Below are 16570 nucleotides of genomic sequence, written 5' to 3' on the forward strand. Positions count from 1 at the left end.
TTCAGCACTTTGGGAGGTGGAGGTGGGAGGATTGCTTGAGCCCGGTAGTTCAAGACCGACTGGGGCAACATAGTGAGGACTCATCTCTACAAAAAATAAAAAAATTAGTCAGGTGTGGTGGCACACCTATGTGGTCCCAGCTACTCTGGAGGCTGGGACAGGAGGATCTCTTGAGCCCAAGAAGTCAAGGCTGCAGTGAGCAGTGATCATGCCACTGTACTCCAGCCTGGGTGACAGAGTGAGACCCTATCTCAAAACAACAGTAGCAACAAAGAATTACGTTACTGAGAAAAGCACCCTGATTTTGTCTTCCATTTTAGATGAGGAACATACCACTGAACACACGCCGAACCACCATGTGCCTCAGCCCCCACAAGCAGTGTTCCCAGCATGCATCTGTGCAGCAGTACTTCCCATTGTTCATCTGATGGAGGATGGTGAGGTGCGGGAAGATGGAGTAGCAGGTACAGTTTTGAACAGTCAGATCATCAGTGACATTCTTAAGCTGTTTATCTGATAGAAGACAGTAGGTTGCTCTTAAACACGTTATCTACTGGCCACATGTTGAACCGTTTTATGCACATATTATAATTACAGATTTGTAACATACTGCGCTAACAGTATCACTCTCTCCACCTCCTTCTCCCTCTACCTTTATGGCCAAAAAAATTGCATTTAAAATAGGTAGTTGGGTCCAGGAGCATTGTTCGTGACCAGAGAACAGAACAACACAGTAACTATTTAGCCACATAGAAATCAAACCTTAGAAATCTTAGCTATTAGCTTGACACCACTAATACCATCTCTCTTACGTGATTACCTTTCCTGACGTGCTAACTACCTAAAAAGAATAATTGCAAAATGAAAAGATAAACTAAGGGAAAAGATGAGTAACATTTGTGACAGACAAAGGTTAATTTCTTAACGTTACATTTTAAAAAGCTCTTATAACTCACTAATAATTTTTTAAAACCCCGTTAGAAAACTGGGCAAAGGATATCAGCAGGCAATCCAATGGCCAGTAACACCTGGAAACAACATCGTTGTTTAAAACTGTAATTAAATCTTACATTTCAGCCAGAAAGTCGGCAAATATTACTTTAAATGAAAATATCTATTGCTGGTGAAAAAGCAGGGGAAAGAGCATCCTCATACTTTGCTGATGAAGTATAAAACTCTGTACAAGCATTCTAGAACACAGTTTCATGATATGTATCAAAAACCTTAAAAGTGTGAAAAGCTTTTGACACAGATTTGGCTTCTAGCAATTTCCTAAGACAATCATGAGGGCTGTATAAATGACATTGTACACTGATCATTATTTAAAATAAAAAATATTTAGAAAGACTTTAAATCCCTAACAATAAGCAATTAGCTAATCATAGTACCTCCATATGATAACATTCTGTGAATGCTGGAATTGCGTTCTAGATGAATATTAATATAAAAAGTGATAATATATTGCTAAGTAAAAAACCGAATACCAAAGAATATTTTCTATATATAGTACTATTTTAAAATACATGTAAGTAGACTGGGCACGGTGGCTCATGCTTGTAATCCCAGCACTTTGGAAGGCTGAGGCAGGCAGATCACTTGAGATCAGGAGTTCGAGACCAGCCTGGCCAACGTGGTGAAACCCTGTCTCTACTAAAAATACAAAAATTAGCCAGGCGTGGTGGCACATGCCTGTAATCCCAGCTACTCATGAGGCTGAGGCAGGAGAATTGCTTGAACCTGGAAGGCGGAGGTTGCAGTGAGCCGAAACCGCACCACTGCACTTCAGCCTGGGCAACAGAGTGAGACTCCATTTCAAAAATAAAAATAAAATAAAATAATGCACGTAAGTATATATTTCATGTATGTGAAATGACATACTCCAAACTGTTAGTAGTTGTTTCTGTGATGAGTGGACTTCCCAGTCTTATTTTTCTCTTTGCATTTTTCATGTTTTAGGCATGAAACTGCCTTACTTAAGCAATTAAAATAAAAATAACATGAACATTTTTAAAGTTTTAATTGACACATAATAATTGTACATATTTATGGGGTACAGTGATATTTCATTACCTATATACAATGTGTAATGATCAAATCATGGTAATTAGCATATCCTTCACCTCAAACAGTATTTCTTTGTGTTAGGAACACTCAAAATTCTCTCTTCTAGCTATTTGAGAATATAGAATAAATTATTGCTACCTATAGTCACCCTACAGTGCTAAAGAACACTGAAACTTATTCCTGCTATCTAGCTGTAATTTCTTTTTTTTTTTAATTTTTTTTTAAATTATACTTTAAGTTTTAGGGTACATGTGCACATTGTGCAGGTTAGTTACATATGTATACATGTGTCATGCTGGTGCACTGCACCCACTAACTCGTCATAGCATTGGGAGATCTAGCTGTAATTTCTTATCCATTAACCAACCTTTCCCATGCCTCCCTCCCGCCTCCCCTTCCTAGCCTCTAGTTAGCACTATTCTACTGTCTACTTCTGAGAGATCAACTTATTTAGCTTCTACAAATGAGTGAAAACATGCAGTATTTGTTTTCCTGTGCCTGGCTTATTTCACATGTAAAGATATTTTTGCAATCAATATCAACCTGAGAAAAACTCACACCTATTTTAATTAGTTATAGAGACACATGAAAGCTACAGCTCTGGATTTATATTTTTGTTAATATTATTTATATGTCCTTTAACTTTAACTGTATGGCTTGTTTCTGAATCAAAATTTGGTATCATTTATTTGAAATAAATTTAAGCTAAATTCTGTATTCCTACTTTTGAAAACCAATGGAATTGGGAAACACGTTGAAACTAAAGACCATTCAGTGCTTACTGGCCCTGTTTTTTACCCACCTGCTTTCTTAGTCTGGGCACTTCTAGACAATCTTAGCCTGACCACTTTCCCCACAGAAATAGCACTTCCTTTCTCATTAGGATTAATTATTTATTCTTAAGACTTCTTCGTTAGAAGTGAGAACCTAATTGTTATTGGCTCAACTACTTTATCTCGCTGAAGGAGATACTGTTTGAAGCATTCATGTGGACAGAAAAAAAAATCCCTAATTCATATGCATTCTAAACCAAAACATATTTTCAAAATCCAAATAGTCTTTCATAGTTTCTCCATAAAATAAACAATAAAATATGACTGTAATTTAATAAGTGCTGACTACTGCTATTATTGGGGTGACTTCCACAACAAAGACAATTGCATATATTCACAGAGATATTCTTTGCAAAAGCATTGCTGATACCTGAAGACAACTCCTACACTTTTTGGTAACCTGTTCTTTACATGTGAAAATGTTCAGAGACAACAACGAAGAGAACAAACACCTACCTTTCAAAAGAAAAAAGAGTTCACAGAGCCTTTTAAGGCAAAAAGCAGAGACTAAAGCTTGTAAATTGTCAAATACTTTATCTCATAGACTTAACTCCATTTAAGACAAATGTTCAACTTTCTTTCTCTCTGAAGTGAGTGCTGTGGCTCAACAAGTCTTATGGAACTGTCTAATTGAAGATCCATCAACGGTTCTTCGACATTTTCTGGAAAAACTGACCATCAGCAATAGACAAGTAAATTCCTCTTCCTTTTTAGTGTAGCTCTGTGGCTACAAGTGTGAACACTGTTAAAATCATACAAAGAACTTTATAGTGCAGTGCATGCAACTCAATGCCCTCCAATACACAACCAATAAGTACTTTTTAAATAATGATAATGATGAGCAATACTTAACTTTGCTGTTTTAAATTTCTCCATTAATTCATGTTTCTATATATATATATATGTTACATTGCTAGTGAGGATCCTAAAATACTGCAAGATTAAATTAAGTATAATGTTCTTACTATTGAGTACCTTCATTGAATTCTGATTGCTTGGCAGTCTGATGCAGGTATGATTATTAGAATATGTTAAAATTTTTCATTAACCAAAAACCTGATTTGTCAGACCACCTTGTAAGAAGATCATGCCAAATAAAAGTAGCTTTTCAAGCAGTGGCAAAATACAGCGATGATTAAAAATTATTTGTTCATTTCTATGCTATAGTCATATTCACTGGAAGGTTAAGTTTAGTTTCTGAAAGGTAAAGTTAATTACAGACATTTCAATCTAGTCTCTTGTAACCTCTCTTTTTCTCTTTGACTCCAAACCTAGAAAGCAGAATTAAGACGTTCACAAAAACATGGTTTGTCTAGTGATTTTTCAACATAGGTCCTCCTCATAGTCCCATCATATCAGGCTACCATGGCCAATAGAGTTAACTAAATATACAGCTTTCCTGTGACTTGCCTGTGACCTACACACACAGTGTCAATTTAAAAAGAACAAAGTCGTTTACTGCTCAGTGATTTTTATGTGTTAGCTCCTAGGAGAAAGGTGTTCCAGATGGTTTAAATACTACTTAACAAGTATCACATATACTATATTAAAATGTTGAACATAATTGAAATCAATATGTGGGCAAAAGTAAAAAAAATCCCTCACCCAATCCCGAATTTTCAAGAAGTTAATTTTATTTTCTACAGCATGGCAGCTGAAGGAAACATTAAAAATTCTGTTCTTCTTTCAGGATGAGTTAATGTACATGCTGCGCAAACTTCTCTTGAATATTGGAGACTTTCCTGCTCAGACATCTCACATCCTATTCAACTATTTGGTGAGTTATAAATGTTCATTTCCAATTACGAAGCAGCACCATGATGAAAAGGTCTTAGGAGATTTTTTTCAATAAATTTCCATTAATTACATTACTAAAGGCAAATCCTGGTCAACTAAATTCTGTGTAGGGAAGCCCCTGCCTGGCATACTCTTTGACATATGGAGGACAGTCAATATAAATGTCAGTTTCCTCTCTGTCTTCCTTTAGCAATATATAACTTCCTTATGTTTGTTCTTTATTTTTGTTTTCTGTTGAGAAAACATGTGTTCTTTTAGTATTTTTTCCTCTTTTCCTATCTCTATGTTTAAACACACACACACACACACACACACACACACACACACACACACACAGATGCAACTGTTGTCCTAGATGGAAAGTTTTTGTGTATGTATTTTTCCATGGCAACTGTCTATGACAGTTTTAACTGCCCTGGCAGTTCTTTTCTGATCCTCTGAGACTTACCAATTTCTTCACATTCTTTTTTAAACCCCAAATGAATATGCAGTCTGGGGACTAGAACCTGATGACTACGCCTTGAAACTGCCCCTTAATCCAGGCAGACAAATAGCCAAATTAATGTCTGTGCTGAGCATACTCCTTCAGTTATCCATATGCATATGCATCCCTAGCAGGGTGATAAATTTAACTCCCACCACAACCCCCATGTGCAGAGAACATTTGTAATTCCTTTCTCTTGTCTAAGACTAATTTGGTCATCTTTCTTCTGAGTGCCTACTTGCTGGTTGGCAAGGGAAAAAAATATGAATAAATGTCCAATCCAGATTTAAGTTCAGACCGGTACCAAAACATAAACAGTACTTTTTGGTGGTTTTCAGTCTCTCTTGGATAAAAATGCATAGTCTCTAGGAATTCTCCCTCCTTCCCACTGCTTTTGTCTCTATAGCTATGTGGAGTTGGGGAGAAAAAAGACCTGTGTTCCACATCTCACCCCTTGCATTTTATCTGGGTCCTTCATTTGTGAGACCATGTTCTTAAGTCTGGCTGGTTGCTGGATATCTGGATGGGCACGAACTCAAGCCCATGGCTGCTGTCACTCAAAGCCTGTCTGCTCCTGGCACTGTTTGCCAGGAGACTCAACCTCCCCTCAGCTTCTGCGGGTGCTTTAGACCCCCTGAGTTCTTGCCATGAGTCCCATATGGCTCTAACATAGGAAGTCCACCAGCTACAGCATCCTGCTCAGTGACAACAGCTTACGGCCGTTCTATCTGGAAAGCTTTCCAGCCAAGCATCCACTACTTCTGGGTTCTGTCTACACCACACAAAAACCAAAGGTGGATTTGGAAAGCCAAATGTCAGGGCCTCCCTCAGTTTAGGTGTGTGCCCTGCCAAATTTACACTCCATCCAGGCTGGTATGGAAAGAGCCCAAAGAGGGACTGGAGGTGAGAGCGCCTTCAGTGTTTCTTTCGCTTGCTTGTGTACCTGCCCCTTCCCCAGGTCACTGAATAGGAGAAATGCTTGCCCAGACCATTGCTCTCCTCCATCCTTTAGCTCTGCAACAAAAATATTTTTAAGGGAGCTTGATGCCCAGATAGTTTTAAAAGAAATAAATCTCCAAATACTCAACTTAACAGATATGCACTAACACTTGTTGAGTAAGTCTGCCATCTCAACCATTATTCTAGTGCACACAAGGAAGACCCAACCCATCATCCCAGAGATTACCAGGCTGCACTGACAGGCATGTAGGTTGGAGAAAGAATCTGAATTCTATGTTATTAGTAGTTTTAAGAAATCATCTTTTCTGATTGATCAATGCACTTTAACCCATAGGACTTTGTATCTGGTCCTATGTTTTATAAATTTCTATTAAGGGTGAGGGTTGGCCCTCCTTAGGGTGTCCAGCATTTAGAACACCAAAACAGATTAGGTTTGTGACACTGATTCTTTCAACATAACTAGAAAGTTTTCCAGGACTACAAAATTTTTGAAGAAACAATGGTTAAAACCCACAAGAAAAAAAAATTTACACTATTTCTTTCTGAATATTTGCACATTATTGAATAGGATAATTGAAAGTTATTTCATCAAATATTCCAATTATAGTCAGTCCTCATCTTATTTCAATGTATAGAATGCTGAACATATTCTACCTCCTATTAACAAAAAATAAACTTTGAATGAGGCATTTTAGATGTCAACTTTAAAAGGTGCAAAAGAGCACACAGTTTTTCAAAATTACATTAGAAGATATGCAAACAACCCAGCTGATAAAATAATGTAAGGTTTGTCACAACAAACCTCATGACACACATTTACCTAAGTAACAAACCTGCACGTGTACCCCTGAATTTAGAAACAAAAAAAAAAGAAGACACACAAAAATTTTGAAGTTCATCAACTTAGCCAAGCAGCGTGCTCTTAGGTTTGAGACTATTAGACATAATCCAAGCTGCAAATAGTGCTTGGACAAACTTCTTATACAGATGAATTTTAGATGGCCCAAGTACCTAGCTACCAAGTGACATGATGCCTGGGTGGGGGGAGGGGGGAATGATCTGCTTTTTTCTTAAGAATTCGCCATTTTAATGATATATAAAAATGTACAGCCGCCTGTGTGGTCAGTTTTCCAGTTATGCCCTCTCCTGGTAACATTGAAAGTGTTAGAGAAGCATCTGAACAGAGAATATGAAGGCACAGAAGAAGGTCGAGTTTAAAACAAGAAAAGCTAAGGAAATGAGAATGTGAGCTCAGGATTATTGTAGCTTTGTGAACTCTTCTTATCCTGACTTCTAGGTAGGATTAATCATGTACTTTGTGCGGACCCCCTGCGAGTGGGGGATGGATGCCATTTCAGCCACCCTGACATTCCTGTGGGAGGTGGTGGGTTACGTGGAGGGCCTCTTCTTCAAGGATCTCAAGCAGACGATGAAGAAGGAGCAGTGTGAGGTGAAGCTCCTGGTGACCGCTTCAATGCCAGGTAAGTCACTACTACTTTTTAGTAACATAACTTTAAAAAAAATTATAAATAGCCCTTTGAAAGACTAAGAGTCTCTTTCATTCATGAGAAAATTTTCAGAGTTCTAACCCCCAGTATGGAGTGCTTCAAAGAATTTTTGTTTAATATAATCAGAGGAAATACAATAGACCCTTTAAAAAGTCAGCGGTTGCCAGCTGAAAAGGGAGACTCAGAACTGAGATCCGCATGAATCAGTCCTTGAAGGGCTGCCAAGGTTGAAGATTTATTTAAGTCTATTGCAGAGAGCCAGCTGAACTGAAAGCTTGTTTGAGTGAATTTTTGGCAGTGCAAGGAGAATAATATTGTTTGTATGGCATGGACTCCAGTCTTTTGTAAACTCCATGAGAGAGGGCTTTATGAAAAATTGGAAAAGGGGAAAGCAGGAAGAAGGAGCATTACAAAAGAACATGAAGCGTGATGTAAACTCAAGATACGGTTCCTTTTCACTTCGGATAGCTTGTTTTGCCTTAAGACAAAGATTTTGACAATTCTTTATCCTTGTGCAGTGACTAAGAAAATTTGAGATGATACGTGTATTGAAATAAAAGTGAAAGACAGAATTATGTAGAGATGACAACACAAGTTCTCGCAGCAAAAAAGCCTGTGTTTAAATCATAGCACTGTCATTTATTAGTCACATAACTAGTATTAACTGTGAAGAAGTACATTATTTCTCAAAGCTTTCTTTCTTTGTGTATAAAATAGGGATATAATTCATACTTCACAATTGTGAGGAATAAATGAGTTGAGATATGTGAAATACTTGCTGCCATACCTGGCTCATGATAAGCATTCGATGAATGGGAATTGTGTATGTATATGTTCTGTAGGTTATCCAAAAAAAGTGATCAGTTTTTATTACAGCAAAGAAACTCCTATTTTTAACATACTTAAAAACAACTCACTAAAAATCGAGGTATATCATAATGTTCACAAAGATTTGTAATTAATGAATGAAGTAGAATAAATATTGTCTCAATCAGCCAAGAAGAATACAGAAAATGTAGCTTTCAGCTACATTTCAAGTACATGTTTTGGTTTTGCCAATATCCCTGTTTATATTTTCTTAACTTTTATTGCCTGGTCACCTCATCTAGAAAACAGGGATGCACTACTTGTTGAAATGCTTGAGGTTTGAATTCTAACTCTTCCACTAAATAAATATGTCTCTTAAGTTATTCCATTTCTCTTTTTCCTCATTTGTAAGATAAAAAATCATAACACCCACATCATGGGGTGGCTATGAGATTTAAATACAATTATGCATGTAAAAGACAGGTAGAAGTATTGAGAACTTGGCCAAGCGCGGTGGCTCACTCCTGTAATCTCCACACTTTGGGAGGCCGAGGCAGGTGGATTGCTTGAGGTCAGGAGTTTGAGACCAGCTTGGGCAACATGGTGAAACCCCATCTCTACTAAAAATAAAAATTTTAAAAAAGTATTGGGAACTCCATACCTATCACTTTTAATAAGTGAATATATTTAAAATATATATATATATTAATCTTAAACTTCCAGGTTAAAAATAAATAAAATATATATGTAACTATGAATTAAGAATTGTAATTAACAGTAAAAACATCAGCTTATTGATAATATTTTAATATTTTATGCTTTAAAATACAAATTTTCTATAGTAAAAGTCAGTTTATTATTATTTTTATCTTCCGTAGGTACTAAAACCTTGGTAGTTCATGGACAGAATGAGTGCGATATCCCAACCCAGTTACCAGTCCATGAAGACACTCAATTTGAAGCCCTGTTGAAGGTAGGAATGACTTTTAACAGAAACAATTTTTAAGGACACTGCTATGGCCACCTCACTGAAGATCCATTTTAGAATAAAATGGCATTTTTCTGTCTTTAAATGGATGTATGCATTTCTTTACTCTTCTAAAATCTGCCCCACTATTATTTCCTTATGCTATTTCCTTCCATAATTTTCCCCACTTCTACTGACTTTAGTCAGTAAACTTTTAGTAATCTGATTTTCAGGAACATAGTTCTGGGCCCAGATGTAAGTAGAAGAGACCTCTGGAAAAAAAATCAACTTTTCCAAACTCGTGCATCTTATTTCAGTAGAAAGGGACATTACTACTCCTTTTGGCCTCATTCAGACATCTCCAGAGAATTTCCAAGGCCCAACTTCAACAAATACTCCATTTTTATACTCACGATGAATGATAGGATAGCAGGAAGGCAAACAGAGTATATTCAAACACTGCCTTCACCACAACCAGTGTGACCTAAATCAAGTGATAAGACTTCTCTAGTCTCAGTTTCATTTTCAACAGTACTGAGATACTAGTTCAGGTTATACAAGTTATCTATGCCTAGTATATAGTATATAATGTGCACAGTGCATGATAGTTTATATTATTCTTAAATGTTTCTCAAACATGCTTTCTTCCTGATGCTGAGACCAGTAGGTGCCACTGTTCCTCCACAGTCCATCACTCAGTCTGAATTATAATTGTACATCTTTGGGCACTATGAGAGCAGATGGTCTATATCACGTTATCAGTCTTTATCGTACCATTCTTTGGATAGCTCTGTGTGGGTATATATGCAGCCATGGTATGTGTGTATATATATGTGTATATATATATGTGTGTGTGTGTGTGTATACACATATATACACACACATATCTAATGTATACAATTTACATAAGACATCAATATATACAGATAATTCTCGTAAGAGGTTACCTTGTTTTTTCAAAATTTGTATCTGTCACCTTACTACCTAGCACATAATATCTTCCTGATAAACATTTATTAAAATTTGTTGCTATTGTTCTAGGAGTGTCTGGAGTTTTTTAATATCCCAGAATCCCAGTCAACACATTATTTTCTTATGGATAAACGATGGAACCTTATCCACTACAATAAGGTGAGACACCAGTAATGACATCCCCGTTGAGTTGTGCCAAAGGCTTATCATGCCTACCTGAGGGTGGCTCACAGTCAGGGAGGCATCGCTGTTTAGAAGGTAATAGTATGGCCACCTGGGTCACACCATCTTACTATCAATGGGGCTTTTGACTGGCGACTTCACCTTTCTACCCTTTGGTTTTCTTGTGTGTAAAATGAAGGTAATGATAATGGTATCCATGCTAAAGCAGTTGTAATAGTTAAATGAGATAAGCTAGATAAGACACTTAGGTATTGATCATTATTACATGTAAAATTACGTTGCCCGTATAATACCTGTGTGTGTCTATTTGGAATTTGAATGCTGTTTTGCATCTCTTTTCTACCATGTTAAACAAGACCATGCTGATCTGATCTAATGAGCAGAAGGGCCTCAGGATGCTCACTGACATCACTTTACAGTGATCTTCCAGAGTGTTGTTTAGTACATTGCCTTTAGCTGCTTTTCTCCTGGCATAGCATCCTAGTGCTTAGATCTTTGGGTAAAGAAGAAATGGGAAAAAATGTTTAATCTTTTGAACTCTTTTTTTTGTCTCTTTATGTAATCCACACAGACCTATGTTCGAGATATTTATCCTTTCCGGAGGTCAGTATCTCCCCAGCTGAACCTTGTACATATGCATCCAGAGAAGGGACAGGAGCTCATTCAGAAACAGGTGACAGACCACGTCAGTTTTATTCCATGGTTTTGTCATGTTGTTGGAGTAGATATCTGTTCATACTTTGCCAACTTTGAGATTTTATGATTCCATTTTGACCCTTTCTGGAGACAGTAGTTGGCCCTTACTCAACAAATTATTCCCCTAAATAGTGTAAGATTTACAAATTGGATCATTGCTTAAAGGTATTAAGAAACACTCACTTGGAGTAGTGTAATGATGAATTATTGAGTATAAATAATAGAAATCTAATTTATTTACCTATTATTTTCTATATGTAGATTTTCATTTCACATTTCTGTAAAATTGGATTGGAAATACACATAATGTAGCTATGTAAATTATCCCAGTGGTTTACACTAGCTGGCTACAAAGTAAAAGGGGTCACTCTAGTATGCTTGAAAAAAAAAGCATTAAACTAAAGTTCAAAGATTTGGACTTCATCCAAGTTCTGCCTCTGACCAGGGATCTGACCTTGGGCATGTTATTAATTTCTCTTGAAACAGGAAGAGATATAGTCTAGCAACTGTACTTAGGTTTAAGGTTGAAGAACAGAATAATATTCACATTTAATCTCAAATCAAACTTTGAGCTTAAGGAAAGTCACTATTCTGCATGCAAAATATAGCTTTAGTACACAATTCTAAAAATGATACAATTTTAATATTGCATATTTATTACATTCATTTTTAAATAAAATCTTTAAAGAATTTCAGGATACTTGATCATTTCAATTTTCTGTACATATCAAGGATAATAATTTGCCTTCAAAATATCCAAAAATATCTTCATGAAATGGGTGAGAATGGCATAGAATTAGACCACTTAAGTAATTAAAAATATAGCTACCATTAACTACCGACATTCTATTTAAAAGAAAGAAAATACTAAATGTGTTGCAAGGTGTGAGATGTTGGGCAAAACTGTTAGATCTTAAATATAAACAATTTCTAAAACAATTCTCCCCAAATTACCCCAGCCCATGATTTTGGGGTAAGATAATTGAAACCCTAATCAATAATGGTGCTTCCCTAGTCTCTGTCTGTGTGTGTGTGTGTGTGTGTGTGTGTGTGTGTGTCTGTTCATCATGTTTAAGAACAAGTTTTCAAAGAATGCCATCAAATGGAGTTCTTGCTCTGATGTACACTTCAAGTTAGAGCCTTAAGACTTCTAAGTTCCTCAAGGAGATTATAACATGGAGGCCTATGAGTCTGGCTCAGAAGTTTCCTCAGTAGCTACTCACTGCATATAAACTTCCTAATCATCAAGAGAAAAGGACCTAAGAACCAAGAGCCCCATGTGTATGCCCTCTAAACTCAGAGCACCAATCAAGGACCTATGAGCTTCTGTCCCAAGATAGGGTTTTCCTGGATCTCACATCAGTCTTTTTTTAAAGACAAACCCGGAACTCCCAGGAAACAGCTTCAGGCATTGGTGGCAATGGTAGAAGCAATTGGAACTGACTGACTCACTGACCCTGTTAGTGAAGGTCTTCCATATTATAGCATCCAAACAAATGGGCTCTATTTAATATTGAACTAATCTTGACAATGCTTGCCTTATGCTCCTCTCCAGCCTAAAACTCCGTAAGGAACATTTCCTTCTGTAAAGCAGGCAGAAGGAAGTAAGAGGCAATTGAGAATTGTTTGCTCTTGCTTGTGGTAAAGGATAAAAACACATGTCTCCCTCATTTCACTTTTTCCCCTTTTCCGACTTTATCAACCCAGTTTGCCATTAAAGGTTTTCCTTTAGTTTTTTCAGTCTATAAATCTGGAGTTTCTAATACTCCTTTTTGTCTGCTCCTGCTTTTGTTTTCTCCAGGTGTTCACCCGAAAGCTGGAAGAAGTAGGGCGGGTGTTGTTTCTCATCTCCCTAACCCAGAAGATCCCCACAGCCCACAAACAGTCCCACGTCTCCATGCTTCAGGAAGACCTCCTCCGCCTGCCCTCATTCCCTCGTAGTGCTATTGATGCTGAGTTTTCACTCTTCAGTGATCCTCAAGGTATCAAACAAAGAAACATTGCCTCTCTGGGGCTTTTTCTAACACACTTGTTGTGTTTTTTTAAAAATTGTATTATTATTATACTTTAAGTTTTAGGGTACATGTGCTCAATGTGCAGGTTTGTTACATATGTATACATGTGCCATGTTGGTGTGCTGCACCCATTAACTCGTCATTTAGCATTAGGTATGTCTCCTAAACGCACTTGTTTTGTTCTCAAATGGAGAGCATCTGAATCAGCAGACAGTGCTGTAAAACCAGTGCTTCTCAGATCTGAGTGTGCACAAGAGACCCCTGAAGGACTTGTTGAAACACAGATTGCCTGGCCCCATGCTCCACCTCCGGGTTTCAGGATGGGGCTCAAGAGTTTGCATTTCTATTAAGTTCTCAGGTGATGCTGATGCTGCTATCCCAAGCACCACATTTTGAGAACCACTGCTCTAAGCTAGTCATCAGCAGTTGAAGCGTGGGTAGAATGGTGTTGTTAGGGTATGAGAATACTTGACTAAACAAAGACCAGGTATTTGTGTGAAGTTCAAAAAGAGGCAAAACTCATCTAGAATGACAGAAATCAGAATGGTGGTTGCCTCTGGATTTGGAGGGAATGAATTTCCTGGAAAGGGGCAGAAGGGTGATGAAAATTGTCTGTATATTGATGGAATGTTGTTTACATGAGTGCATAGTGCATATTTTTGTCAAAATTCAATGAACTCTAAAGATCTGTGCATTTTACTCTAAATAATACCTCAATTGAGATAAAGAGACAGAGACACAAAAAGAGACCCACTTAGGAGCCTCGCTCTGTTACTCAGTTATTAATTTGAGACAATTTACTTAAATTAGCATCTCTATGTTTTATCACCCTCCTCCAGAAGCTTCAGACAGGCTGGGCAAGGTGACTCATGCCTGTAATCCCAGGCCTTTGGGAGGCCCAGGGAGGCAGATCACTTGAGGTCAGGAGTTTGAGACTACCCTGGCCAACATGGTGAAACCCTGTCTCTACTAAAAATACAAAAAAAATTAGCTGGGCATGGTGGCGGGCACCTGTAATCCCAGCTACTCAGGGGTCTGAAGCATGAGAATCACATGAACCCAGGAGATGGAGGTTGCAGTGAGCCGAGATTGCGCCACTGCACTCCAGACAGAACGACAGAGCGAGACTCCATCTCAAAAAAACAAAAAACAAAAAACAAAACGCTTCAGCTTCAGCAGGAGTAGATAGAGCTCTAGCCTCTGACCATTAATTAAAAGACCAAGCAGTAGTCCCATCCCTGCTATTTTCTAGCTGAAATAATTTATTTTTCTCCAACCGATGTTTATTTAGCAGTAAAACACTGCCAATGCCTGCTCTGCCTTACCCACAGTTAGTTAAAGAGGTGATGATGAAAGTCCATGGAGAAAAGGGAAGTGCTGTATCAAGGCCAGTAATATTGTGCTGGAAAACATTTCAGCAGTAGATCTTCACATCCTGGAGCTGGAACAAACGGAGAACAGCAGCGCCTTGGGTTTGATCACCTCTCATGCTGACAGGATTGGTGTGGGGCTAATTCTGTCTCTGCTGTTTCATGTTCTCACAGCTGGAAAGGAACTATTTGGCCTCGACACTCTTCAGAAAAGCTTGTGGATCCAGCTGCTGGAGGAAATGTTCCTGGGCATGCCGAGCGAGTTTCCGTGGGGAGACGAAATCATGCTTTTCCTCAACGTTTTTAACGGGGCTCTGATCCTCCACCCAGAAGACAGTGCCCTGCTCAGGCAGTATGCTGCCACCGTCATCAACACCGCGGTGCACTTCAACCACCTCTTCTCTCTCAGCGGCTACCAGTGGATTCTCCCCACCATGCTGCAGGTGCCCAGAACCTCCTCTCCCAACCAGAAAATTAACATGAGTACTGCTCATATCTAGCCGTTCAACTAGGTCTATACTGAAACTTTTTAATGATGGTGTTATCATCTTCTTTTGTGACAACAGAAGGCAACAAATGAAATCCCCCCATAAATTTGCAAGAGTTCACAATGTTCCTTTCTACTCTGAGAGCCCCAGACTTGGGATATGCTTTCCCATTTCGTCTAGGACAGTGGTTCTTAAGTTGTAGTCCCTGGGCCAGCAGCATCAGCATCAACTGGAAACTTGTTGGAAATGTACATTCTGGCCAGGTGTGGTGGCTCACGCCTGTAATGCCAGCACTTTGGGAGGCCAAGGTGGGAGAATCTCTTGAAGTGAGGAGCTTGAGACTAGCTTGGGGAACATAGCAAGACCACATCTCTAAAACGAAAAAAAGTTTTAAAGAAAGAGAAATGCACATTCTTGGAGCCCATCCAGGTCTACTGAATCAGAAACTCAGGGATCAGGGCCCAGTAGTTTGTGTTTTTAACAAGACCTTCAAATGGTTTTGATGCCCTAGAACAGGAATCCTCTACCTCCGGGCCAGGGACCAGTACTGGTCTGTGGCCTGTAAGGAACCCCCACCCCTAGATTTTCATAGGAGCCGGAACCCTATTGTGAACTGTGCATGCAAGGGATCTAGGTTCCATGCTCCTGAATCTAATGCCTGATGATCTGAGGTGGAACAGTTTCATTCCGAAACCGTCCCCCGCACTCACCCTGGTCCATGAAAAAATTGTCTTCCATGAAACCAGTCCCTGATGCCAAAAAGGTTGGGGACTACTGCCCTAGAAAGTTTGAGAACTTCTGTTCTTGAGTCACATGTATGGCAAGTGTTTAGCTGATGCTTCTCCCGAGAGATTCTCTGACCTCTAACTGAATAGAGATTTTCATTCCCAGTAAATGTGGTGTGTTGGGATTGGAGAAGGTAATTTAGCAGGAACAATTTTTATTTACTCGTGTCTAATGTATAGCTGGCTACATTTAGGAGTACTAAATAAAATCAGGCAGGGCCCAGGGGCTCATCCTAGTTCTCTATTTTTGAGGAAGTTTTGATAAAAATTATGATCACAACACATACAAAGTTAAGTTTGCTCAACCTATGGGGGCAAGAAAGTTACTATCACAGGACTCTCTTCCTCATTTTTAGATAGTTGCAATTTTCTCTATTTTTTTAGTAAGTATTTTTTTTACTGATTACCAAAAGCAATTATGTTCATTACAAAATTCAAAAGATGGAGAAAGTTTAAAGAAAAGATAAGGCTCACTTAAAATCCTTTCTCCCAGGTAATCATTGTTTATACTTACAAATCCTGGCACTCTTTCCTACACACACACACACACACACACACTCCAGAATTATATATTTTCAAGTTTGTAACCTAGTTTTTTCATATAACACTAAGAATATCATAGGCATTTTATATAGCTACAT

The 16570-nt window shown here is 38.2% G+C and overlaps 1 protein-coding gene across 19 annotated transcripts in view; it reads left to right on the forward strand.

The window, feature by feature from the left end:
* UNC80 (unc-80 homolog, NALCN channel complex subunit) overlaps positions 1-16570 on the forward strand; it is a 228567-nt gene that overhangs the window by 155428 nt on the left and 56569 nt on the right. For all 19 annotated transcript variants that reach the window (XM_009444163.5, XM_003309448.6, XM_054680141.2 and 16 more), the window contains 9 exons: positions 321-464; positions 3489-3589; positions 4588-4674; positions 7436-7619; positions 9332-9426; positions 10462-10551; positions 11147-11248; positions 13073-13253; positions 14831-15099. In XM_009444163.5, coding sequence (XP_009442438.2) covers positions 321-464; positions 3489-3589; positions 4588-4674; positions 7436-7619; positions 9332-9426; positions 10462-10551; positions 11147-11248; positions 13073-13253; positions 14831-15099 — 1253 coding nt within the window. The remainder of the gene's footprint in view (positions 1-320; positions 465-3488; positions 3590-4587; positions 4675-7435; positions 7620-9331; positions 9427-10461; positions 10552-11146; positions 11249-13072; positions 13254-14830; positions 15100-16570) is intronic.

Source organism: Pan troglodytes, chromosome 13 (assembly GCF_028858775.2).
Source record: "Pan troglodytes isolate AG18354 chromosome 13, NHGRI_mPanTro3-v2.0_pri, whole genome shotgun sequence".
NCBI classification, from domain to species: domain Eukaryota; kingdom Metazoa; phylum Chordata; class Mammalia; order Primates; family Hominidae; genus Pan; species Pan troglodytes.